We start from the raw sequence: 26,841 nt of genomic DNA on the forward strand, positions 1-26,841 counted from the left end.
GGGACAGCCAAAAGGCAGAAGGATATAAAAGGCTCTCTTTGGGATTTGTTGCGCGAGTGTTTTGCTCTTAGAGTTTGCTGTGATTGTGTTAGCTGCTCAAGAGTGAAACGCACGAGGAAATTGACGGAGGAAGGTCGCTTGTCAGTTTCTGTCAAAGGGGTAACTCGGAGATCGTAAAGCGAGAGAGGGTAGGAAGGAGAATCAAAATAATAGAAACTCGGAGTAAATAAGAGAGAGAGAGAACTATCCCAAATAGCGTTTGGAGAGGACAAAACATCAAACAGTAAGGAAACTTCGAGAAGCAATACAAAATGTTCGGAATCAACTCTCTGGCGATCCTCTTTCTGATTTTCCTGGGCGGAATTTCTTCTGCCAACACGGTAAGAGTTGGGGTTTATAGACTCTTGTTTGCTTCCTCCTGACCATCTATTCTCAAACCTGGGAACAGGGTCCGAGCACTGAGTGCCTGCGAACTCCGATCGTTAGAGGTTCAGTGGGATTTTAATTTTGGGGTTTAAAAAATTGACGCTCGTGAGCCTGTTAAATTCCTCACGTAGCGACGGTTTGGGGGCAGGTCTCCGGCTGGCTCTTAACGCAGGGGCTGGGGGTGGTGTGTGTCTCCTTGGGGTTTCGTTAACTCGCTGGATTAATGTTGGTTCATTGGTTTCTCTTTATCCCTTCCCACCGTGTATCAATTTCAGGGAGAGCGTTGGAAACGTGATGAGGAGGGATTGGGGGGGGAAGCTTTCTATGGCGCTTCTATTTGGTCTCTTCCCTCTTCGATTCCCCCCCCCCAAAAAAAAACCCAGGAGTTAGTCACCATTCCAAACATGGAATGGGGGAGCAATGGTGTTAGCCTGCATTGGATAAGGGAGGGAGCAAGTGGGAGCAGATACCACTGTTTCTGTCTTCTCTACCTTTCTCTACCCACCCCCCGGAGTATCCCAATTTTTACCTTGGGATAAAGTGTGTGGGTCACTGCCCCCTTTGTGCTGGTTTGAATGGCAAATTATATTATATGTATGTTTATCATATTTGAATTAATATATATTTTGGTCTAAGTTTTACAAGTTGCTTCAGAAACATTTTTTGAATAGTTTTTGGTTCAATGGTAATTTTATGGATGTTTATCAATCTCTCTCGTTTCTCTTCAAGTGTTCACTCTTGTTCCAGTATCAATCGCATGTGTCTCATGCACTGAACTGAGCATGCAGGCAACTACAATGTTTCAATGTGTCGGATTAAGTTCACAGCGACCCCAGCATTTGCTGAAACTGTTTTCCTCTCTGGAGGATATTAACCTCCCCCCCCCCCCCCTCCCTTCAGTTTCACAACATCCAGATCAAAAGGAGACTAGAAAGAATGGTGCTTGTCGCATTTATAGTTCTATGGAACAGGAGCTCCTCATTCGGCCCATCTTTCCAATGCTGGCCCACTAGCAGAACTGACCAGTTAGCCCCATTTTCCCTGGCCTTTTCCCATAGCTGGTCATATCATTTTCAATGGAAAAAGATCACTGCCTCTGAATGTTGCAAGTTGCATTTTGCTGACTTCCTTGTGAATTGCAATGGTTAAACAGGTTGAAACTGTACTCTCTGGAGCTTAGAACAATAAGGGGATCATCTAGGGTTCTCCAAGGGCTTGGTAGGTTAAAAGCTGAGGGGATGTTCCCCCTCATGGAGATTGTAGGACGAGAAGGCACTGTCTCAGAATAAAGGGGTGCCAGTTTTCAAGACATGAGTAGGAATTTCAACTGAGGGTTAAGTCTTTGGAACTCCTTGCTGCAGAGCTTTGGAGCCTTGAGTATATAAGTTTGAGATCCTTGATCAGCAAGAGAATTCAGGGATGCAAATGGACTTGGGAATATCAGATCAACGATGGTCCTACTGAATGGTGGAGTAGAACAAAGGGGTTAAACTGCCTATTCCTATGCCTATTTGTTGTGGTCTTGCATTTAAGTTTACAGATGAGACTATAGATCCTGAATTAAGTTTATTGGTAATATTCCCATGTAATTTGTCACTGGCAATGAGATGTCACCTTCATAGATTAGAAGTTGATTCAAATCTATTTCAGAAACAGTGCAGTGGTTCCCAAAGATTGAGATGTTTCTATATTATGCAAAGGGATTATTGATGATATTGAGTTCTGCCCCCTCTTGCAAGTGGTATTTGTTTTGTCTCTGTTTGCATTGGTATTAAAACGCTCAGGTGTTGTTCAAAATGTGCTCACTCGCTTTGTCTCTCTCAACATGGGAGAGAATGTTTCCCATCCTATGAACCTCTTTCTTTTTAAAACTAACATCAAGATTTAGCATTCTCAACACTTCCACATTTAGAGTCTGAATCACTTTCTTTCAAACCTTGTTTTTGATAATCAGGAGATTTTGTTTTAGAGATTTAAACATATGAACCAAGTTATTTTTCATCAGTGAAAACTAAAACACAAAACTGCATTTCAAAGGTGACTGATGTAATTTGTTTCTTTTAACAATTTTATAATGTTGCTGAAAACATCATGTTTGACATTCCAGGAATTCCTACAGTTGACAAAGTTTAGGTCATGGTTGCCTGAGAGACCTCTGGGGAATGTTTTCTCCTTGGAAAAATTCTCCTACTAAAATGACTCCTCTAAACAAAGGCCTGAATTAAAAGGGATTCTCCCTCGCCCATTAAGCTGTGCACAAAGGAAAATGAGACATGGTGTGTTCTGTTGGAAGGCACAACGTAACTTTCACAATTTCCACATGCAAAAGATGTCATTTATTACCGGCCTGAACAGCAGTGCTTGGCAAACAGATTGGAAAACTTTATTTAAAATTTCTTTAATGAAGACTGATCCTCAGTTGCTTCCATAGCATTGGAACCAACTATTATCAATAAATCAGCAATGATTGTGGCCATTATGATAGCTTGTATGGAAATACTACAGAATATTTAATACAATTTACATGTTCCATCCCACCAGTCTGTTCTGCATTGGTTTACTTATCCATCCTGTGTTTTGAGGTGGATTAGTTAATTATTTCCTCTACTACTTGTGACTGAACGCTCAATGCTGCAGAGATTTGTTTGTCTGATTTTTGGGTTAAATATCACATGATGTGCAATGGTGAAATCACCAAGCAGGTTAGGTGACTAAAACTGTAGAGGTTCTTTGTGTAACTGGAGCTGTGTTTTTGTGGTTTTGTCCAATCCATGCTGGGGCGGAATTGTAAGTCTATCCCTAATGCCTTGGGCAAATCAGTGCTAACAAACCAGTGTTTTTCCTGTTAGTGTGAGGCTGAAAGAGTAACTTTTTTGTTTTGGATGGTGTGGAAATTCTAAAAGTGCTTCAGCACCAAGCCAAAACACTCCATTTGACAAACCTGCCAACAAACAATTTGTTTAAAAAATACCTTTTGCAGAGAAAAGTGATCCATGGAATCTTGCACATTCCTGGAGGAATATCTATTAGAGATGTCACTCGACGAAACAGTATGCTTATCCCCATAAAGTGTGGGACATTCATAAGAAGTCACTGGAGCTAAAGTAGTTCTAGGAAGCTTCATAATATATAAACTAAACTTTTATTCCCTCAAAGAGAATAAAGGGGTGATTGGATGGAGGCATTGTGGATGGTTTAAAAGCATTGATTTTAGAAAAGAGGAAAACAAACCATTTTGGGGGACCTGTCTGGGGGCAGAAAAAGTGGCAGTGAAATATGACTTTTAAGTTTGGAGCTGGAATATTTAATGATGAGTGGAAACTTAGAACTGTTCTGCTTTGAGGAAGGGGGAAATCAACTTCTGGGAAGAAAGGAAGATTTTCAGGGTCACCGAAACAGAAGTGGACAGGAGTTAAGATCATCCAAGGCAACTGAAATGTCGGACAGGTTCAAGGTGTGAAATGGTCTCTTGCTGTGTGAGAATTGAGAAGACTTCACTTGCAGAACCCATCAAATGTGTAATCCACAGATTACACCTGAGATTAATTTGCAGTCTGTCAACACAATCCAGTTCAGTGGAGTTATCTACTCAATGAGTTGCCGTGACAAGGTATGGAGTTTTATGGAAATAACTTTATCTTCCATATAACGCAGAATGGTGTTGAGGTCCACTACTAGGAGGATAGTTGATACTTCCCTATTGAATTTTGTTTTCAACATTTTTGGAATGAAACCAGTGGCAGTGAAGCAATATGATGTTCCTACTCAAATGGAGTGCATTTTGCCAAGAAAAACTTGCATTTATATAAGCACCTTCCATGACCTCTCGACATCCCAAAGTAGCATGCAGGCATTTGACTAATTGAAATGGTATCCACCCCCAGCTTGGGTACCCACAAACAGCAAGATGACCTGGCCACTCTTTTTTTCAGGCTGTTGCATATTGTGCAAGATGTTACAGCTAGCTCCCTAGACAAAGTGCTCTGGATTAGTATGTGGATGCCAGTGCAAGCTGTTCAATTTCTGTTTGATAATGTCACATTGGAAAGATGGCACCTCCTGGATGTTTGAGTTTCTGTATCCTCGCCCCAAGTGAGGAAAATGTTGATTTGCAACTTTGAGCCATTATCTTGGTGTTGAGTGAAACCAGGGACAACTCTCTTGCACCATCACTTCCAGTGTGATCTGATGCTAACTCTGCAAAGTGTGGAATCGGAGTGAAGTTTGTTTCAGTCTGCATACATGGTGGGAAAACAATTCACCTTGTCAAAACATAACCCTACGCAATGTATTAAATGGAATATTATAGGAGTACAGCAGGAGGGGGGGGGGGGGGGGCACTGAGCCTGTACTAGACCAAAGAGCAATCCAGTTAATCCCATTTCTTTAAAAAAAACGGAAAAGAGGATTTTAAAATCTTTGTGTATGAAATACTCTTTTTGGAAGTTGTAGAGTTTAACTGCAGAGTCAGTAGCGCAACTCTAGTTTCTCCACTCTGGGCAGCACAGTGGCTCAGTAGTTAGTACTGCCTCCCTCTCAGCATTAGAGACCCAGGTTTGAACCTCTAACTGTGCAAAGTCAACACACATCTTTCCCCCATGTCTGCATAGGCTCCTCTTGGTATTCCAGTTTCCTCCCAGAGTCTAAAGATGTGTAGGCTAGGTGGATTAGCCATGCTGAATTATCAGTGTCCAGAGGTGTGCAGGCTGCTTGGGTTAGCCATGGGAAATGCAAGGTTACAAGGATGGGGAAGGTGGGTCTGGGTGGCATACCCTTTGGAGGGTCAATCTGCACTTGATCGGTTTGATGTTTCTCAACTATAATTTCTCAGCATCTCTCCCTGTACCATCCACTGGAATACCTATTTTCTTAAGTTTGCCATCCCCAGAGTCAGTGTGCTTAAGTTTTTGTTTGATGCTTTAGCAAATTTTCCTGACTCTCATCACCTGCCTGTAAAGGTTGTGCATTATTGCCCAGAGATTCCACTCCCCCTCTGCACCCCTTTTAACATTGCATGATTTAGCTTATTACTGTCAAAGTATATACTTAATAGTTTCTAAGGATTCATGTGCTGCCTGTCTGTCATCTTTCTCAACAATTGCTACACTTTCCAAGTTTCACATCAGTTGTTGACAAATATTAAAATAGCCACTTATGTAACTTTGACTTACTAACAACATTATTGGTGCCTTCAGCTATCAACACCATATCCTCCCTCATTGCCTTTCCTTCAAAACTCCAATATATTTCATTCTGCTTTTGATCAACCATCTAAATGTTCTTGTACCTCTGTCAAGTGGTATTCCTAATTAAACCTCCAGTATATTTTTGATGTTAAGGGCACTACAGAAATGAAACTCAGTGAGAGTATGCAGTACTTTGTTGTAGACATGTTGGAAAAATTATAACCACTTGTCTATGTGCCTGTGAATTACTGAGAGTACCAGCATCACTTGTGCAAGTGCAAACATTTCTTCTTCAATGGAATCCAATCTGTGGCCATGCATGAACACATGAGCTGTCAATGTGCTGGTCATTTAGTACTGTAACATTAGCCGTATCGCAGAAATGCTTGTCCGTGCAAAACTTTCATGTGGTGTTTAATAGCCTGTCATAGATGTATTTTAGGTGTTGGTTGACCAAGTTGTAGTGCTCCAGGAGCCAGCAACCATTTGCAAGGTGAAAAGGAACTTTTTGGCTGAAGGGACAGGGTTAAGGTCAACTTGTTTTGTGCAGATCAAAATGAAAGGATGTAGCAATAACAGTTGGCCAATGGAACAGTGGGTCTGTGTACAGACAATGACTTTTGGGCAGGGTTGTGTGATATGACCTTGCTCTGGATGTTTTGCAGAGAAAGTTTGAATTCTATCTTGAAACATGAAGTTCTTTCCACTTCCTAGGGAGTTTTGTAGGCATTGTTTCTTTTGTTTTTCACTTGGTGAAATTGAACCTGGATATGGAGGGATCTGTATGACAACAGCAGAAAGGATTTAATGGCTTGGCCATAGATCTTGATCAGATATCTTCTAGTTCCCTCCTCTAGGCAACAAAGGTAATGAACAATAGAATTAGGAACAAGACTTTTTTTATATAGGTTGGTTTACAAATTAGGTCAGTGAGAAATCAAGCCGTAATAGAAATTGTAACAGGAATAGGAGACTGTTCAGCCTATCAAGCATGTTCTGCTCCACTGTTTGTATCTTAACTCCATTAACCTGCCCTGTTTCCAGATTCATGATACAGTTTTTAAACAAAAAAATTCCCTTTTGGGAAAAGCAAGAAGTTTGTAAAGCAACAAAGATGCCAGTGATCCAGGTGACCACCTCCCCTGTAGTCTTTTTTTAACAAAACCTAGCTCTGTCTTTGCCTGTTAAGTGTTTATCCACATCTGAGAGCCAGCAGCAAGATTCCAGGCTAACATCTTCTGCTCAACCACTTTGTGAAGTGCCACTTACATTTGAGTACAAGGTGACTTAACCCTTTTTGAGGTCACAGTGACTTGAGATGCATTTGATGTCATTGAGGCTTTCTGCTGCTCTGAGCACCTTGACCTGTTGATCATCTTTGGGATGCCCTAAAGTGGGGCAAAATCTTGTAAAGAAGAAGTTTACCTGATATTGATGTAGGGGAGAGGCTGTGACTCTGATCTACTTTCTTAACTTAAAAGAAATAATTTACATCAATACAATTTCTATCTCCTGAGCAGTTTGTAACCAGCTGAATATTTTGAATTAGAAGCAGAAAATGTTGGTCAATCAGACAGCATTTCTGCAGAGGATTTTGTTTTTAGTCTTTGCTAATGATCAAGCACTGCCCTCATGTAGGGTAATGTGACTACTGCATTGCACTGCATGATCCCACTAGTAAGTTATTGATTGAGGGCTAAATATTGATGTGGGCTCCAAGAATGCCTTTGTTTTTTTGTAAATCGTGATCCTAGCATCTAGCTATATGTGACAAGGCTCATCCTCCAGAATGGGCTATTCCTCTTCAGTACTGCACTGGAGTTCAAGCTGAAATCATGTGCTCAAGCATTTGTAGTGGAACCTGAACGCACAGTCTCTACCTCAGGTGAGAAACTGCAGTGGATATTTGCATTGTAGTTTTGCAGCTGTTTTGTCACTAAAAATTACTGAATTGCTTAGGACTGTTATTACATCTGGTTGTTTGTTACCACTTGCATGGTTTGTTCCAGACAAACACACTGCCCCATTGACCAGTTTGAGTGGGATCTTGTGGGAATGGGGAGTTGCTGTGGGAGAGCTGACTTATACCAATGGCCCCTCTTCTTTACTGGAAGCATTCCTGTGGAATGCTAGATTCTCAACATAAGATGCTTCATTGCCAGGTGGGTGGTGTGCCACATAGCAATAGGGGTTTGTAAAATCAATCTCAACCAGAGATTCTTCAGAAAGAGACCACACTACCAGATGTCACTTTTATAGATGAGCCAAAGTGTATAACATGTCTTTGTCCCATTTTCTCCTCCCCGCCCAGGAATTTATTTTTTTCTCTTGTGGACTCACTGACCTCCTTTCAAGCTGTTGCCATCAATGAGGTCTGGTGCTATTTACAGATCCAATGGAATGTAAACTCTCTAGATTAAACTGTGACCGTCTGCACTCTAAAGAGCTGTGTTTTCAGTTTGAAGGCTGGCTGGTGTTTAACTGTGCTGGTAAGCAATTTGAACAAAGAATCTTGGACCTGGAGGGAGATTGTAATGGTACTCTTTTTTGGAAGTTATATGTTGGGCTATCTGGGATTTGGTTTGTGTTGTGTTCTGCTGCCTATCAGTTACTACTCAACTAACATGTATCTTGACTGATCGTGCAAGATGGGTCCGATGGTGTGGTGTTCCTTCAAGAGTCTACAACAGGACAAAGCAGGAATGTTCCTTGATTTGTCACTTATTGGTGAGGCTACTTGTCTGCTTCCTGAATTTGCCGATTGTATGAAACCTTCTGTCCTGTGGCATTGTTCTAGAAGAAAATCACGCAATATTTTTTTCCTGGAGTGACAGTATTTTGGCACAGATTCCAGCTTCTCCTGTGTTGGGCCCTCAGGCATGAGTCTCTCTCCCTCCTGTGATCAGCCTTGACGTGTCCTTTGTCTTACTGGGTATCAATGTACCTCGTTTTTTAAAATCTGGCTGCAGAACATTCCTGGAACAGAATTCATTAAATTGTGTAGCAAATCCTTTTTTTTGAGCAATTGCATTGTTGTTCATCACTGTCTTTCTCCTCCACCCCCACCCCCCCCCCCCCCCCCCCCCCACCCCCCCACCTCCCTCCCAATAGGGACCATGCGCTCCAGCCCTAAATATTGGTTGTGTTGCTAATCAGGCCTGCTATATAATGGTGCCAGGTTTTGCCCATTGTTTTTGCTCATGGTTGCAATAATCAGTGTTATGTTGACCAGCAATGCAGTGCCTCTAATCTGTCTTTCTTTGCTTTCCATAATGAAAAGTAAACACTGCTGGTTTGCTTCGGTAACTTCCAAGTGCAATAGATTTTGCATAATCTTTAACACTTGTCAAATTAATAACCTCTGGACACATGGTTACATTACTGCCCCCCCCACCCACATCATGTGGAGACAATGCAAAAAACTTGTGACCTTTAGGATGCCCTAAGATCATCTTACAGTTAGTACAGTGATCACTAATGCAGCAGGGAATGGAGTCAGTTTTCCCACCAGTGTGAAATGAATGGCTAATCCCTTTGTAGCAGGAATGGTTGGCTGACCATTAGTCTGAAATAAACTGGGACTTCTGCATGTTAGAATTTTAGATTCTTGGTGCCTCAGGTGGTGTGGGGGAAGAGGCAGGGGGACGCTCCAATTTGGTGTCTGATTTTAACATAACCCAAGAAAAAACTTGCCTTTTTAAATTCTTGCTGTAAATGGGTAGAAGGGTCAGCATAGAAATGAAATCTTAGACAACCCCCACTCCTTTCCTCAGTCCCGCGCAGATGTGTTATAGCTTTTTCTCTCTCTGGGAGATGTTGTCTTTATTCCCTCCCATCCCCCAGCATTGTCCTCCAGTGTCATTTGTGAATAATATGAAAGTAGAAGCCATTGTTCTGCCTAACAAAGGCGATTGAAATGGCAGCCTGGTTTTATTTAGGAACAGTGATTTTGAGACCTTCTTGACCCTCTTGGCTACTAAAAGGCTATTGTAGTCTGAGGCGGCAGAGTTGTTTTCTCTTGATCTGAGGAGGAAAGAAGGCCACAGAGTAGCTTCAATACAGACTGAAAACTGGAATGTGAGTGAGAAATGCGAAGGATAAAAGGCCTCTAACATTAAGAGGAATGAGTTTGGAGCCTGTCCTCTTGGGTGAAGGCTGACTCACCCATATCACGTTTGAAAGATTAGGGGCTTCTCCCACTTTCTTTCCCATCTGGTATTCTTGCCCTTTTTTCTCTCTTCCTTGATCGCATCAGATTATCCATTCACTAGTACTGTTTGTGGGGGCTTCCTGTGCACATCGGCTGCTGCATTCATCCTATAACAACGTGTACATTTTGTTTGGGCATCGTGAGTACAATTCTTCATCCTTCCCAGTCTGCCAAGGAAGTTGTTGTAGAGTGTAAACACTCGACATCGCAACAGTGGTTCACCCCCCACCTTAAGGTTAACATTTTGAGGGAGGATGGTTACTACGCAGATTTACCATGAGTCAGTCACTAAAACTGTGGACTGATACTACATACTGCCCTCTTTCAGTGTCAGCTCACCTGGCAATTCCAAAGCCAGATCTTCTCACGTACATATGTCTTTTAGCTGGCATGAAGATATGCTACCTAATTTTTGTTCTTTATTGGAATGTGGCAGAGGACAGTGGCACAGAGACCAGAAGTTCTCAATCTGAGATCAAACTGCCAGATTCCTGACTGGCTTTCATTAGGAGCTCTCGACTCTATATATTGTTAAGTGTCTTGGTTATTGAAGGATTGCTTACAGATTGAGCATAATGGTGCTTTTGAGGACTTGGAGCCATTAATCCTCCTGTCATCTTCCACCTTGCTCTCATGCTGTAGATATTTTTAAGTCCATTCTGGTCAATTTCCAATAGGTATCTCATGATAGTTGAAGCAATGGGTATCTATGCTTTTCTTGGGATGCTAATCTGCTGTCCAAAAGATGACCACTTTCTCCTCTCAACCCAGAGACCATATTTTCACTCGTTTCTGGTGGGTGGGAATGAGAGTTACCGGGTTGGGGGGGGGGGGCGCGAGGAGAAGTTAAGAACAAAAACCTTAGCTCCTTTTTTTTTCTGAAAGTTTGCAGTGAAGTTGGTAACACCATTTCCATTTGATTTTTTTTCTTTAATAAAACCTCCTGATTTGGAGATGCCAGTGTTGGATCGGGATGTATGAAGTTTAAAAATCACACAACACCAGGTTATAGTCCAACAGGTTTATTTGGAAGCACTAGCTTTCAGAGTGCTGCTCCTTGTTCTTTTTATTTAACCAAGGAAATTTGCCATCCTTGCCTGGCCTACATCTGATTCCAGATACATAGGAATGAGGTTGATTTACTTCCCTCTGAGGAGGGCTAGCAAATGCTGGTTTTGTCAGTGAAGCCCATAAGCCTGTGAATTTAAGCTTTTTTAAAAAAAATCCCCCCCACCTTCCTGCTGCTTTGTGTATGAATTGGAGCCAAATGCCCATTCTTTCCTTCCTACTAGTTTTTGATTGGCTAAATAAAGCCAACTGGTTGCAGCACTCCTGTCATGCAGAACAATCCAAACTTGGTCATCCAGAGTTTGCAATTGTATTATGCTCATTATTTCAGGAACCAAAACATTCTGGCACAATAATAAACAGCTTAATTTTTTTTTATAGCACTTTTGTTTTTTAATTGACTTGTTTTTGAACAGATGACATTAGCCACTAATTGTTAGAAAAGCTACCAGAAGCTTTGGATTTTATTTTTAAAGGAGGCAGGATTTTAATGTAATGAAGGATGACTTCAGGGAGAGAATTCTGGAGCTTTGGTCTGACAGCTGAAAACATGAATGCCAATGGTGGAATATTGAACGTTGAGGGGCCTCTGGAGGCCAGGATTGCTGTAATAACTGTATTGCTCAGAATTGGGGATAAAGAGGGCGGATTGAGGCTGTGGAAAAATTTCTACTGGATGGGGTTTTCCAGTCCTGGAAATGTAATGCAATATAAACAGCTAATCTTAATTCAGAATTAGGGCTACCAGAATAGAGGACCTGGAATGCAAAGGCTTGTGGGAAGTTTTACCACAAATATCTGTTCAGAGTTAATTGAAGGCACTTTTAAGAGGCAGTTAGTGAGAGGAAAGTTATTAAAAGAAATGCAATTGAAATAAATGAACCAGCTACACCTAAATGACTCCCTCCATATTTAAAACCTGTCATTGTGGATGTTGTGTACAATTGCACCATTTCACCCCTGCACTGTTGGAAGTAAATCTTTTGTTCTTTGCTGAAAGATCTTCCTTCAGCTTACTCACTTAATCTTTAGACAACTCCCAGAAGATGCAAGTCCAGACTTGAGAAGGATCAGGAGATAGTGATGTGACCAAGTGATGAAACTGAATAGTGGAGTCACTCTCCATGTGCTTGGCTTGTTTTTGTTTCAGAAGAAATAAAGCACTCGAATTGTTGATCTATTTATATTTCCTTCAGTATTGTCCAAGGGCCTAGTGTGGAACCCATCCCACTTAACATTGTAGCTAACAAAGTAAAACAGGGAGTGGTTTGGAAAGCTGCCAGTCCATACCTTTCCCTGCTCTTCATAGTAAGAGAATAGGCTGGGCATTAGCAAGCTCAAAGTATTGACTTTGATCAGTATGAAAGTGGCTGAGTTGCTTGACTAGGAAAAGTAGTTGAATAACCTGTTATCCCTCTAGCATAGGTGAAAGCTATCTCCTTCTACATTGCCATTCTTGAAGGCACTAAAGGAGCCATCACCTGAGTCTGCAGGTCCCCCAACTCTACAAAAAATACACTTGTATCACCACTTCAATAAATCTAACAGTGACTCAGAACTGCCTCATGTTTAAGAACTCCTTTGTTCTGTGCAAAAAGTGTTCTTATTTACAATTGTCAGTTGATTGAGTAATCTTTAATCAAAACATAAAGGTTGAATATTTAAGCACTTGTGGTGCTTTCATGAATTTGTGCCTCTTATTGTAAATGTAGCCTTTGGCAATATCCAACCTGGCCAGTGTAATTGTAGTAAATCCTGATGGGTTTGGGAATTGGAACACAAATGTATCTTCAGCTGAAAGCTGACAGGATGACTTTTCTTAAGTTCTTTTGAACTCTGCTGCACTTCCCCTCTTGGAAATGTAAGTGAGAAACCAGGACTACTTGGAAACCTACCACCCATTTTGGGAGCTTAGTTTTGAAGTAGGAGTGTGACCAGTTTCTCCTTTTGCTATTTTTACTTAATTTACAAGTGCGATAGAAATATTTCTAATTATCCATGTAGTAGAGTATGTAGAAATGGCTTTCCTAACCACCTTTCAGTGTTCAGTGTATGATACTGCAGTGTCCCCACCCAGGGTGGGTTGTACAGGGCTCTTATCACTTGGTAAATGCAAATCTGACACCTGTTTAACTCCAAGTACTAATTCTTAAAAATGTAACTCTTTTGTGGAGACTTGTGACTTTTTTTCTCTCTCTCTATATGTAGGACAGTCCATTCAACTGAGTTGTCACAAATTGGCCACATTGCTTAAGCAAAGATTGTTTTAAATTAAAACTCAGGGCTCAAATGTTAGGCTTGGAAGAATGCAGCTGCAGTCCCCTCTCTGTACGGCCATGTAGTTTGGTTAGCTTGGAAGGAAGCTGTTGTGGTTGGGGGTTTGAGGGTGGTCCAAGAGCCAGTAACTTAACCCTGGTGATGCACAGTATTTGAGCACTCATGTCTCCAAGATGTTGGCTTGAAGTGGTTTGTGCTGATATCCTTACAAACCCATGAATAGTACGGTGCAGTTTGTCCCCTGAAATGCTGCTGACTCCAGTGACCTGGAATCTTTGGTGACATTTATGTGGAGGTGTCAGTGTTGGATTGGGGGGGGGGAAATAAAGGTTTAAAAATCACACCACATCAGGTAATAGTCCAACAGATCTTTTTTTTTTGAAGCGTTGCTGCTTTGTCAGGTATCTTCAGTATATTTAGACAGTGGTTTGCTATCCTAACCACATGGAGCAGTGCCATAGAAGGTCAGAGTTTAAAAGTTTACATTCTTTGTTTTGACTTTCATACCTCCACGTCAGAAACTCAGCAGGTCTGGCAGCAGAGAGAGGAAAAACAGTTAATGTTTTGGGTCCAGTGACCCTCCAGAACAGCTCTGAAGAAGAGTTACTTGGCCTGAAATGTTAATTCTGATTTCTCTCCACAGATGCTGCCGGTCCTGATTAGCTTTTTCCAGTATTTGCTGTTTTGTTTGATTTCTAGCATCTGCAGTTCTTGGGGTTACCCCTTTCCATGTCAGATATTGCTCAATTGCTGCAGAAATTCTGGGTAATGTTTTCTTTTGCTGCAAACAAACTCTAGGTGACCCTTTCCTGGCATTGATTGCAAAACGTGGGATTTTATTTCTTTCTCCTTACGTGATCCTGGCAGTTGACCAGATGGATGCCTCTTCTATGGCAACTGTTTTAACTGCAGATGGGGGGAATCTCCATCTTCAATGTCATTCTTTCCTTTCCTTTCCTTATCTTTATTTCTGGGAAGTTTCCCAGCTTCTTCGTTCACTTTTAACTGTCCAAGCCTCTTGATTAAAGCTGCAGCCTGCTCTGAGCTGTGACTGTGGTGCTTATTTTATTCTGCTTTATCATTGAACTGGTCACTTGCTGCATTTTTGCAGGAGTTTTCTGTTAATGTGGCAGGTTCTAATGAGCAGCTAATTCCTTCAGCTCACTGCTTTGTTTTTGGGTTACCACCTTGATAATGAACAATTTCATACCCTTACTTACAAAATGTACTAAAGCATCTGTGTTTTGCAGAAGCATTAACCAATACTTGGTGAGCCATGTAAGGAGCTATTGGAATAGGCGATCGCAATTGTGATCATGGGTGCATCTTAGAGGGGGAGGGGGTAAAGGATATGGTCACCTAGGCAGCTGAAGACTTGTTAAGAAGCACTTCAACATCAGGTGGTAGGCGATTGGGACCATCTGATGTTGAAGTGCTTCTTAACCAGCATCACTGGGAGTTCTTTCACCAGTGATGCTGGTTCAGTTGAATTTACATCTGTGGATAAACTCGTTAAGTGAGGGTTTTATGAGATATGGGCTAAAGGCAGGACTATGGAGTTATCAGTCAAGAATCAGTCATTAAGTGATAAAACTTGCCCCAGGAGCTGAATGGCCACCTCCTGTCACTTTGAAAAGCGGTGCTACAATTCTCATCTCTGCAACCAACACACGCAAAGCTAATTGGCTAGCACTTCTACCTATGTTCCGGGACCCTGCTCACTATTTACAACAGCAAGTGTTAGGACCTGATGCTGGTGTTGGCAAAAATCCCATTCTGACATCTCATTTGGAAAGAGAACTAGGCACAAGGGGAAAATATGACTTGTACAAATTATCATGAGTAAGGAAGTCATGTTGCAACTAAGTGACTCAATGTTCTAAACACATTGCAGTCACTGACACTTCATCAGTGAGTAAAGTCTGTTATCATAATGTAAAGATACATCCCTACATCTTCTGCAGTTAACTTCTGGTTGTTTGATGTTATATTGCCCAAAAGGGATCCTACAGTCACACTGGCCCACTGATCACTGGTTTTGATGCCTGCCTTATCTTGGCAGATAACCAGGGTTTGAGCTGCTCTGTAGAGATGATTATAGAGACCCTCTATTGATATCTCCGCTCAGCATTGAGGAAGTACTTCATGGTTGGAATCCTTTTAAAGTGCTTTTATGAAGAGCCAATCTATCCCATTCAGTAGGTGTGCTTTTTATTTAAGAGCACGCTGTTTCTAACTTTAAATTCTCCCTAACATCCTGGTCGCTGTTTAATCCTCCAACATAAAATAGATTAACTGACATTATTGTTTAGTAGGAGCTTATTCTCTGCAAATTGGCTCCCCTTCTATTGTTTGGTACAAAATATTTTGGTCAGAAAGCACTCTTTGGAATGTTTTTAAGATGCTGCAACTGAAAATATTTTTGTCCGAAACCTGTTCTTACTGTTTGGCTGTGACCTTGATAGATTATTTGAACTCCGTATAGAGCAAGAGGTGGACAGAAGCTCCCATTTTGAATGGGGTGGTGGAATGAATTCATGTTTTGAGATATGAGCATCGTTAATACCAAGTGTTAGATCTTAATGGTTTAAACACGCCTAGCCGTACCACCTGGTTAAGCTTCATGGAAAAGAAATAGGTTTGAGATTTTTGAAGCTTTATGCTTTGCACTCATAAGAACAGGTTGAGAAATATCAACACAAAGGGGATAACCAGATTTGGACAGAAGACCACACTGATTTGCTTAGCAAGTAGAGCAGTAGAAATTGGTGACTGAAGTGGTGCTTTAATATCCTCTTCTTGAAGAGCAGGTTTGGAACAGAAATTAACCATGGTTATGCACTTTTTTTTTGCATCCAGTTGCTTTTTAAGAAGCAGTTTGGAATCAAATTCCTGTTATAAGGGACTAATTTTGGCACATCTAGACTTTAAAAGTTAATCTCATGTAACACCATAGTTTAATGAATTATGAATCCATCAGGCTGGGTGTACAAGGAGTGCTTGTGAAAGGCAAATTCCTGTTTGCTTTTTCAAAGCTCTTTGCTGTCACTTGCTGATGGAATGTTACATGTGTGGCTGTCAGACTGTTGGGATGTAACTCTGTCCTCCATCTATTTTTAAATCTCCCTCTCTGCCTACCCAACACTTTTCTATCTAATGTTGAGTATTTGCTGCCATTGGGCTAGGACTCCTTGCCTGTGCTGTTTTTGTACCTTGTAACACTCACAGCTTCCTGCTTTAGGAAGCACTTTGGTGCTGATCTCAAATGGGAATCCTGGTTGATTTCCTCCACTTGGTAAACTGAACCCTAATTGTATCAGCCAGTTCTTTTAGTTTTGTCCATGATTTACCTTGTCCTATTTTCCAGACGGGATGTGAGTTTGTCCTTGATGTAATGATTTTGCAGGTTAATTTGAGTTCTTTGTGTTAACTTGGCATGTGTTATAAGCTCCAATTATTTGCCCTGAATGGGTTTTGCGTATAAGTTAATCAATTGGAAAACCAGTGGTGGCTAGTAGATCGGAAAACAACTCACGGGGGTGGAAATAAAGAAACACCCAGTTGGGGTGAACTGGAAACCATTCCAGCTTACAAATGGAAATCTGTACATATCGAGAGTTTCCTTAACTCTACATTAATCACAACTCCATACTTTGGTGTGTCAAGCCTCATCTCATTGAGAGCCAGGCTCTATTGCTATAGTGAGTTGAATGGTGCACACAAGTGGCAGGAGCCAAAATCCCATAGTTTCCCCTGTTTGGTACTTGAAGTGTTAATCTGGGCACGGTGGCTCGGTAAAATATTTGGGTCAATGGATTAGTTGATTATTGTGGTTCTGGTCACATTGTAAAGCAACTTTATTTTTAAAGTAACAAATTGTATTTGATTCAGATTCTGGCAGGGCAGAAAGACTGCCTCATGTTCTTCTCCAGTTGCATCAGTAACTAGGTATATATTTATAATGAGTTTCCTGTTTACTGCCTGATTGGAATGTTTCTGCTCTAAGCAGCAAGAATGTAGCACTTGTTTCACGTTTTAATGTGATTTTTGAGCTTGTTAGACTGACCTTGTTGGAAAGGAGAGAGCAGTAGGCAGAAAATATGAAAGAAAAGCCTCTCCTTTCCCAATTCCAACCATGAAAAATGAGTTTAATATAGTTTGAATGTGTGGGACTAAATTCCCCATGTTTTAAGCATTTACTGCAAGATCTAATTCCTCAATTTTTAAAACCTCTATTGATCTGTCACTTTGATTTTCTGCCAACTGACCTGTTCCCTTTTTGTATTTGATACAGCAAAAGCTTTCTGAAAGGAACCACTTTGATGATCTGGAGGGTTCAGGGCTGTCTAGTCTAAATAAACTTCATCCTCACTATGAACAAGAGGAAGGCTCTGGTTTCACCTCTGGAGATTACAGTGATCAAGGTAACTATCTTTTTATTTTTTGATTGTATACTTGTTTGTGCTCCAGGGGTTACTTTTTTTAAAAAAAACTTCTTTGAATAAGAGCAACTTTCATGCTGAGTTTAGGTTCTGGATGTTTCTTTTCGACAAACGCAGGGATGAAAACTTAATAGTTGAGAGCTAGGAGACCACTTCATTCCTCAGTTCTTAAAGCTTACTTGTATCACAATGGTCTTGGTTTTTTAAATTGCAACTTACCTCAAACTTTCCCAGAATTCTGTATAGCCAGTATGTTGGGTACAAGTTGTGTACAATTCCCTGGACTGAAGGATGAGCTGACTCCAAAAGTCCAACCACCACTCATACTACATGTCACCAAAAGCAATGTGATTGCATAAAGTAATGGATATTGTAACAGACCCAGTGTTTATATCCATCTGTAATAACCCAGGTTTCTTTCCAACCTGGTTTTTGAAGATTAAATATTAGACCTCAATTCGCAGCTGATCTGTTAAACCATTTCAATAGCTTTTAGAATTGTGGCAGAATTTGTAAATTATGGTTTTTGAACAGCTTGGTTTACACTGTTCTGTCATTTTGTTGATTTTGTTCCTTTGTCGCGTGTGTAAAATTCACCCAGAAATTTGACTCTGTTCCATTTCCAAACTGTGTCAAATCTTTAAGGGACCCCACTATAACTCTATATATTTTTAATTACATTTTCACACTTTCACCTAATGTAGGATTTTTAAAATGTTTGAGTAAAGTAGCTTTCCACAATGCTTCTGGTTTGAACCAGGGGGAGTTTTTGAGCTGTGGTTGCATGTCAGGACGCGGATGCGTTTGCAAGACTGTCATATCGTGGATTCTCCTTTTCTCAGAGCAGCTGATGGCAGAGGAAGTGGTTTCAGTGAGGCAGTGTGAAGTTTGCTGCTGAACCAAGGCTTACAACTTCCTGAGTTACTGTTAAAAACCTGTAACTGCGTGGGGTTTTCCATCCATCTCTCTAACACCACATTTCCCACCCCCGCCACTTATCATTACACTTACTCACACTCTCTCTCACATCAGCACACGGTGAAAATTCCAACCCATCTGTTGTCAGAAACTGCAGAGGCTCACTCACTATTGTCATCACTGGGAACTGAGGCTTAATTGTCTGGTGGGTGAGTCAGTACACAGGAAGGTTACTGTAAATCTTTAAATGCGCACTCTCCAAATATTCTCCTCTTTCCATTAAACACTGTTTCCAAATATTATTATTGAGACTCTAGTGCAATATCTAAAATAGTTCTGCAACTACTGCATCCTTCTGTGCTTGACTCCTGATTGTACTTGGGTGTAAAATGAAGGCCATTATATAAAGCCTGTAACAGACCCCAAAGCCCTCTTGACTGCACTTGAGTTTTCTGTTTTGTGTACTTGAAGTCTTGTTTACCATTTCAAACATTTGTGACACTTCTGAAAATTTGCTACCCAGTCACCCCTCTGCATTTCCATAGAGATGATAGAGCCCAGTCTCCTGAGTCAGAAATTGTTGGTTCAGGTTTCACTCCAGTGAACAACAAGCTGAAGTGTGAAGTGTTACTGACCTGGACAGACAGTGAATAATATTGTAATATGCTGAAACAGGTCCTTTTTTATAAAAGGACCTGTTTCAGAGTGCAGTAACTGTTGTGCCACTGAAATATGTTATTCATTGTACAGTTTGACATTGGCTCTCTGGGATTTGCAAATCTGGCTAACCTGTCAATTTTTCTCTTACAGATGGCGGTCAAGAGCGAATTGATGATGAGGTGAGATGTGCTCCATTCTCTAGTTGTCATTAGAATTGAACTTGTACTATGATTTTTACAGATGACCACATGAAGGCAAGGGCTCCAATAGTGGACTAATTCCTGTTGTCCCTTGAGTTTGGAGAATATTAGTATCTGTAAATGTCATTGAATCCCCACTGACCTTGGCTTGGTTTTAAGAGTTTGACAGCCAATGAAGCTGTGGCAGCTCTGAGCTAGAGTTGCACAAAGCCAATCCAACTGCCTGTCTGTTCCTGTGCTGTTTTTGTATTGAGCAGATGCTGCAGTGAGCAATGTATTGCCATTAGTAAAGCACAGCCTAACTAGAGCAGGTTTGGAGTTGTCCTGCATTTCCAGCTAAAAGTACCACCACTATCACTGAGCCACACTGCTCAGGAAGTGCCCATCACCAACCACACTAAGATCACAAGAAGTGGGACTGACAAAACTAGTCACTTCCTTCCAGACAGAGTGCCAACCTGTTGTGGCCTTGTAGCAATGCCTTCAGGGTAAGGGGTGGCGTATGACCCAGTGCATTGGGAGTAATGGTGTGAAATAGATGCCAAGTTAGTGGTCCCAGAATATAGAAGCTGGAACTTTCTGGGAGTGGGAAAGGATTAACTTTAACAAAATGGTTCTTTCTCCTTCTTATCTTAGGATGATGAAATGGACAACCAGATTGATGAGGATGTAACTTATGAAGTAGAAGATCCCATTATCAGTAATGAGGTGCTGCGGAGGAACAGTGCTGCACCAGAGGAAGACATCAGTAACCGGGTTGCTATGGCAAGTGCAAACGCCGGTGGCAGTGTGTTTGAAAGCACAGAGATGCTTGCAGGTATGGACTACTACCACAGTGTATGATGCAAACTGTCTAACCAACTGCCACATTGGGAAATGGAATATTTATGTCCTCCCATTCCGTCCAACTGTTCCTTGCTCTGCATGAGCCTTCACACTCCCTTCTCATCCTCATTATAAAGTTTTTGTTTTCTTGTAAACACTGGCCTCGTTTTGCATTACAAATCAGCCATCCAGCCAACTGAGCTAAATGACTTTCCTACTCACACAAGACAAGCCAGATGGAATCTGCTTTAGATGTTGATTTAAGGGGAAAATATATTGTTACTTGCCTTTGCCATTTCTTTCAACTTGTGAATTCCACATTCACTATTTTTAACAGTAAAGACCTTTCCCTCCTAAATGTATTTTTGGAGCTATTAATGGTGGTTGTATTGATGGTCCTGTAATTCTGGCTTCCCCTTTAATATCCATCTCATGTGTTTGCCTGACTAGATGCTTGCAACCTTTTAAGATTTGCTATCAGTCACCATTCCGTTTTAGGACAGAATATAGCTCCAATCCCTTAATCCCTGGATGGCTGATTTGTAATGCAGATTGAGGCCTACAGCATGTGTTCAATTCCTGCATGGTTACCAAAAAGGACTCTTTACAGCTCAGGTGAGAGGAGAAGTTGTGACCCTATCATTCATCTCTAGGAGAGCACAGCCCTAAGGTCTGATAAACCTATTATGACTAAATTATAGGTGCTTGGTTATGCAAATTGACTGTCAGACACCACATTACAGCAGTGACTGACCTTTCAGAAAAAGTGCTACATTGACTAAAATTATTTTGTTATCCTGAAGTGATCTGTGGTATAGACTGGTGTACGAGGCATGTTCAAAGCTACATTGACCACCTTTTTTTTTTGTTTATAGCAATGATTGCTGGTGGCACAATTGGCCTTCTGTTTGCCATCCTTCTCATCTTGCTGCTCGTTTATCGCATGAGGAAGAAGGACGAAGGCAGCTATGACCTGAGCAAAAAGCCAATTTACAAGAAAGCACCAACCACTGAGTTCTACGCATAAACTTCCTCAGTGCCTGAGCTTCTGAACCAACAGACTTTGTATTCCTTCCAAGAGCTTCCACCTTAGCAAGACAAAGACAAAAGTGGAGACAAATTCAACTATTTTAAAATCTATTTTTTTATATATATAAAACACATGGTAGTGCGTGCATTATGTATATAAAAAAAGTCCACGTTTTTAAATGCTGGAGAAATGTTGTGTAACCCAGATTTAAAGCATTTTCAAATGCAAGAGCCAAGATGTAAAAAGCAGCCTAGTCTGTTATTGCCCACAATGAATATTCTCAGCTATTATTTAAGGGGGCAAAGAAAGGTTTCACATTTCTGATCTTTGAAATTGTAGCTGTTTTTTTTTGGAACTGCTGTTCTTTTTGGGTACATGGGAAAATCCATGGGTTCTTCCAGAAATCCTTGGATAAACACTAATTGGCGATTTACCTTCAGCCTTTAAGAACCACAGATTATTTTCTACATTTAAAACAAAACAAATTCTGTTTTAATCAACAGATGTTTTGTATGCTTTCTTCCCTCCCCAGCCCCCACACCAATGCAGAATAGCTTTATTTTTCTCCTGTTTTTGTCCCCCCCCACCCCAAGCAGGTAAATTGGTCATTTATAAACAAGTTAGAGAGAGATTTAATCATTGTTACTTTTCTGTAGTATTTTATTAAAAATACATAGCTTACAATTTTGTTCCTATAAATATCACTGTAGAACTGGTTCTAACTAAAATCTCATGCTTTTTTAAAAAGAGAATAATTTATCTAAAAGTATTTTTAATTGTCATCTCTTGTTTCATTTATTATTTCAATGTGTGATTTTTTTTTTAAAATCTTGTTTAATTCTAGGGTGTACCTTTCTGCCATTTGTATATTGAACAATGACAATATTTACAGTTGAGTTTCATACTGGAACAGTCACTATTGTAGCAACATGTGCAATGCAGCATAATTTTGGGTTCTGCATTACATTACAGCAAATGTGAAAGGGGTAGATTAAAAGGTTTCCTGTTTTCTTTAAAGTTTTTCTGTGCTTCAATTTAACCCAGTTCCCGAAAATCTTTCTTTTTTCGCATCCTGGAGATGTCCAGGTGCTACATGCTGGTGATTTTGACCCTTTAAATCATCTTCCAATAACTTGGACCTCTGTCTGCATTGTTGCTAGCAGACTCTGGAGATACTTACAAGAAAGATGTAAAATGTCTAACACTTAGCAGTTCAAGTTCCTATTGCTGGGTACTTGAAATTTTATTTCGGATCTCTTTATTTGTACACTAATTCTGACAACTTGTGGATGCAATTCCAACTATGTGTAAACCATAGCACGGAGACCTCCAGCTTTGCAGTTTTATTTTTTAAGTCATTGCTGTAAATGAACTTGAGAATTCACTCCCTTCACATTTTGAATAATCTGATTTGTTTTGAAAGATGTTTTCAAGAAGTACTTCACACACCAAAAGTTTTTTGTGCTTTGCCATTAGGAGGGAAGAACATGAGCTATAGCCTAAACTAAAACTTTAGCTACATACAGTCACATTTTGTTTTTCTTCCAATGGGAGAGAAATTATGGATAAATTATCTTGTATCTAAAGCAACCATTTCTTGCATGTGTGCAACAGGTAGATCCTGTAATGCAAAAAGGGTTTCAATATTGGTGGTTTTCCTTGCTCTCACTGTCTTGTTCATAGTAACTTCATAGAAACACTAAAGTAGTTCCTTCAGATCTCCTGTGGTAATGAGCTGAGCTGATGTTCACTTGAGACCAAGAAATGCACTGAAGTGTGTTGATTGGTGCTAGCCCCCTGTTGAGGGATCATACTATTTTGTATAGCAGCAAAAAAACAATTAACTATAAAAGCCCCTCCTGAAACAATTTTTTGATTTAAAACTTGAGAAAGCCAAAGCTGACCCAGTAAGGAGATCAAGTATAGGATAAATTTGATGTTTTGTGGCTAATGTATATTTTGAAGGAAGATAAATTTGGGCAAGGATATTTGAGCTTGCAAAAGATAATAGGGTTTCTTAAAGCCTTAACCTGAGTTCTCATTTAACTAATGCAGTTAAGCTTTTGCCAAAAGATCTTCCAATCCATTCAAAGCCTACAGGATTTTCCCATGAGCTGCTGGGAAATATTCTGCAGACTATTCAGATTATGAATCTGAATCTTGCCAACGTGTTCCATCAGTTTCCGGGATGAACAACAAAGGAGGTGGTCAAAGGCTATGATGTCATTTTCAGGCAATGTCCTTTTCTCAATAAGGCCTCCATAGATCTGTTCCTTTGCAAAGGCAACCTATTAGAGGCAACCACCATTCTCAAATGTCACAAACCATCTTGTGTTGGGAATCATTTTGAAGGTTCATTTCAGTTGCTGTACAATGTGGCCAAACTTAATGCCATTCTTTCACTGATCAGCAGTAAATGGGATAGAAATCTAAGTTTTTTTTTCTTTTTAAAATAGCAGTCTGTCTCCTAAACTCATAACAAAAATAAGCCTTCATATACTGACTCCAGTATTTGAAAAGTGCACCCAGGTACAAGGCTCTAGAGTAAAGTATAAATAAAGTATAATGTTTTTTGGTTTTTCAATAAAACTATATTTTGGTACATAAAATTTCTTGGTTTCTTTGGATTATTAATGGTGTAAATACTAATATAAACATTTTAATGGTATCTTGATAGAGTGGGATTAGATGTTTAAAAGCAATGGAGTATATCAGAACACACTCCATCCCTTACTCTTGTATATTGTGGAGCCAATTGGTGGTTATTGACTTGCATATCCATTCTAGGTGCTACTTGTATGCAAATTGAATCTGTCAGAAAATCTAACTGGAGCAAGAGGTTCAAGCAATGGCTCTTTTTCAAGTTGAACTTTAGGTGAGGAATGAAGCTTCATTCCTCACCCGAGTTTCCATCTCCCTGCAGGGTACAAAGCCTCTGGGGAAAGAGGGATCTTCCTGCATTCCGTAGCAAGTCATTACCATTCATTTGAAGGTGTTTGAGTTGGGAAATGCTTTGTTTCCCTGTTGTATGTTGCTTGTGAGGCCATGTACACGAAGATCCTGCTATTGCAGGAGATAAACGAGGAAACCCTATAAGATTTAATGATACCACCACTTTTTTGATATTTATGGGATTAATGAGGGGGAGGAGAAGTAGCCACCATGTCTAGCTCATAACATTCCAAGTGTGATCTGTGCTGGAATTGGTACTGTTTGGAAGTTCTAATCACTGGTGGTTGCAATACAACGTCTAACTTCAGTGTTTGTACTCTCTGAATACCTCTTATACATGCAGAATCCACATTAGTCTACTTTTTCTAGTGTTCCACTTGGTAACTTCCATTGCATTTTGTATAGCAAAGGGGTCCATTTTAACCTAACTCACCTGAATGAGAGGGCACACCTGTTTCGCATCCCTCCTTAATCTTGCTCTCCATGGGCTTGAACAATGCTCCTGCTCCTGTTAATATTCTCACAGGCAAGTTGGTTTAAAATTACTCCCTGCAAAATGCTCCAAACTGTCTCCATACCAGTGGAAAACCTGTAATTTGTATTCCTGTTGACTATTTGTTTGCAGAAAGTAATTTGCTATTTTCAGATCTGTACATATTCATATGTTTTAATTTGTTCTGGATTTATTATGTATAAATAAAACATTATCTTTACAAAATCTGGTCATGGTTTTTTTTTCATCAGTACTTAGTGAAATGGAGAGCTTGCATTTGCACAGTGACTCTGTAGCAAAGTAACTCTCAGCCAATTACAATATTTCAAAAATAATTTATGTTTGGAAGGTAGAAATTGTAGCAGCTGTGTCGCCCAGCAAGAGTTCAAAGTAACATGATCATCAAGAGCTGCAGAAACTCAACAGGTTTAGCACAAAACGTGAAAGGATTCAGAAGACTTACAAGGATTGGATGGGTTGGATGGTTTAAGCTGTAGGGAGAGGCTGAATAGGCTGGGGCTGTTTTTCCCTGGAGCATCGGAGGCTGAGGGGTGACCTTTTAGAGGTTTACAAAATCATGAGGGGCATGGATAGGATTTAAAAAAAAAAGCCAAGGTCTTTACCCTGGAGGAAGAGAGTCCAGAACTAGAGGACGTAGGCTTAGGGTGAGAGGGGAAAGATCTAAGAGACCTCTGGCAATTTTTTCATGTGGAGGGTGTTTGGAATGAGCTGCCAGAGGAAGTGGTAGAGGCTGGTCCAATTACAGCATTTAAAAGGCATCTGGATAGATTTATGAATAGGAAGATTTGAGGGATATGGAACTAGATTAGGATATATGTTGGCAGGACTGGAGAGAGGCAAATGTAATTCCTCTCTTCAAGAAAGAAAATAGGGAAATCCCTGGCAATTACAGACCAGTAAGTCTCGCGTCTGTCGTCTGCAAGGTGTTCGAAAGGATTCTGAGGGATAGGATTTATGACCATCTGGAAGAGCTTGATTTAAATGCAGTCAACACGGCCTTGTGAGGGGCAGGTTATGCCTCACAAACCTTATCGAGCTCTTTGAGGATGTGACTAGAAAAGTTGAGGGTAGAGCTGTGGATGTGGTGTATATGGACTTCAGCAAGGCATTTGATCAGGTTCGCCATGGTAGGCTCATTCAGAAGGTCAGGAGGAATGGGATACAGGAGAACTTAGCTGTCTGGATACAGAATTGGCTGGACAACAGAAGACCGCGAGTGGTAGTAGAAGGAAAATATTCTGCTTGGAAGTCAGTGGTGAGTGGTGTTCCACAGGGCTCTGTCCTTGGGCCTCTACTGTTTGTAATTTTTATTAATGACTTGGATGAGGGGATTGAAGGATGGGTCAGCAAGTTTGCAGATGACACAAAGGTTGGAGGTGCCGTTGACAGTATAGAGGGCTGTTGTAGGCTGCAGCGGGACATTGACAGGATGCAGAGATGGGCTGAGAGGTGGCAGATGGAGTTCAACCTGGATAAATGCGAGGTGATGCATTTTGGAAGGTTGAACTTGAAAGCTGAGTACAGGATTAAGGATAGGATTCTTGGCAGTGTGGAGGAACAGAGGGATCTTGGTGTGCAAGTACATAGATCCTTTAAAATGGCCACCCAAGCGGACAGGGTTGTTAAGAAAGCATATGGTGTTTTGGCTTTCATTAATGGGGATTGAGTTTAAGAGTCGTGAGATCTTGTTGCAGCTCTATAAAGCTTTGGTTAGACCACACTTGGAATACTGCGTCCAGTCCTGGTCACCCTATTATAGGAAAGATGTGGATGCTTTGGATAGGGTTCAGAGGAGGTTTACCAGGATGCTGCCTGGACTGGAGGGCTTATCTTATGAAGAGAGGTTGACTGAGCTTGGACTTTTTTCATTGGAGAAAAGGAGGAGGAGAGGGGACCTAATTGAGGTATACAAGATAATGAGAGGCATAGATAGAGTTGATAGCCAGAGACTATTTCCCAGGGCAGAAATGACTAACATGAGGGGTCATAGTTTTAAGCTGGTTGGAGGAAAGTATAGAGGGGATGTCAGAGGCGGGTTCTTTACACAGCGTTGTGAGAGCATGGAATGAGTTGCCAGCAACAGTTGTGGAAGCAAGGTCATTGGGGACATTTAAGAAACTACTGGACATGCAT

At 40.7% G+C, this 26,841-nt stretch overlaps 1 protein-coding gene across 1 annotated transcript; it reads left to right on the forward strand.

Moving 5' to 3' along the window:
- sdc4 (syndecan 4) lies at positions 1-24,912 on the forward strand. Its single transcript, XM_043710859.2, has 5 exons — positions 1-380; positions 17,462-17,591; positions 19,338-19,366; positions 20,024-20,204; positions 21,088-24,912. The coding sequence occupies exons 1-5, from the start codon at positions 312-314 to the stop codon at positions 21,237-21,239; spliced, it is 561 nt and encodes a 186-aa protein (XP_043566794.1). The 5' UTR covers positions 1-311; the 3' UTR covers positions 21,240-24,912.
- Positions 24,913-26,841: the final 1,929 nt, after the last annotated feature.

Source organism: Chiloscyllium plagiosum, unplaced genomic scaffold, assembly GCF_037043375.1.
Source record: "Chiloscyllium plagiosum isolate Xiang-an unplaced genomic scaffold, Cpla_swu_hap1 HiC_scaffold_15, whole genome shotgun sequence".
In the NCBI taxonomy this organism is placed as follows: domain Eukaryota; kingdom Metazoa; phylum Chordata; class Chondrichthyes; order Orectolobiformes; family Hemiscylliidae; genus Chiloscyllium; species Chiloscyllium plagiosum.

What these genes read in the sequence shown, in the direction of transcription:
- sdc4 (XM_043710859.2), top strand. Translation starts at nt 312, where the DNA reads ATGTTCGGAATCAACTCTCTGGCGATCCTCTTTCTGATTTTCCTGGGC. An exon ending in GAATTTCTTCTGCCAACACG is followed by an intron (nt 381 to 17,461) that starts GTAAGAGTTGGG and finishes TATTTGATACAG; the next exon opens with CAAAAGCTTTCTGAAAGGAA. An exon ending in AAGAGCGAATTGATGATGAG is followed by an intron (nt 19,367 to 20,023) that starts GTGAGATGTGCT and finishes TTCTTATCTTAG; the next exon opens with GATGATGAAATGGACAACCA.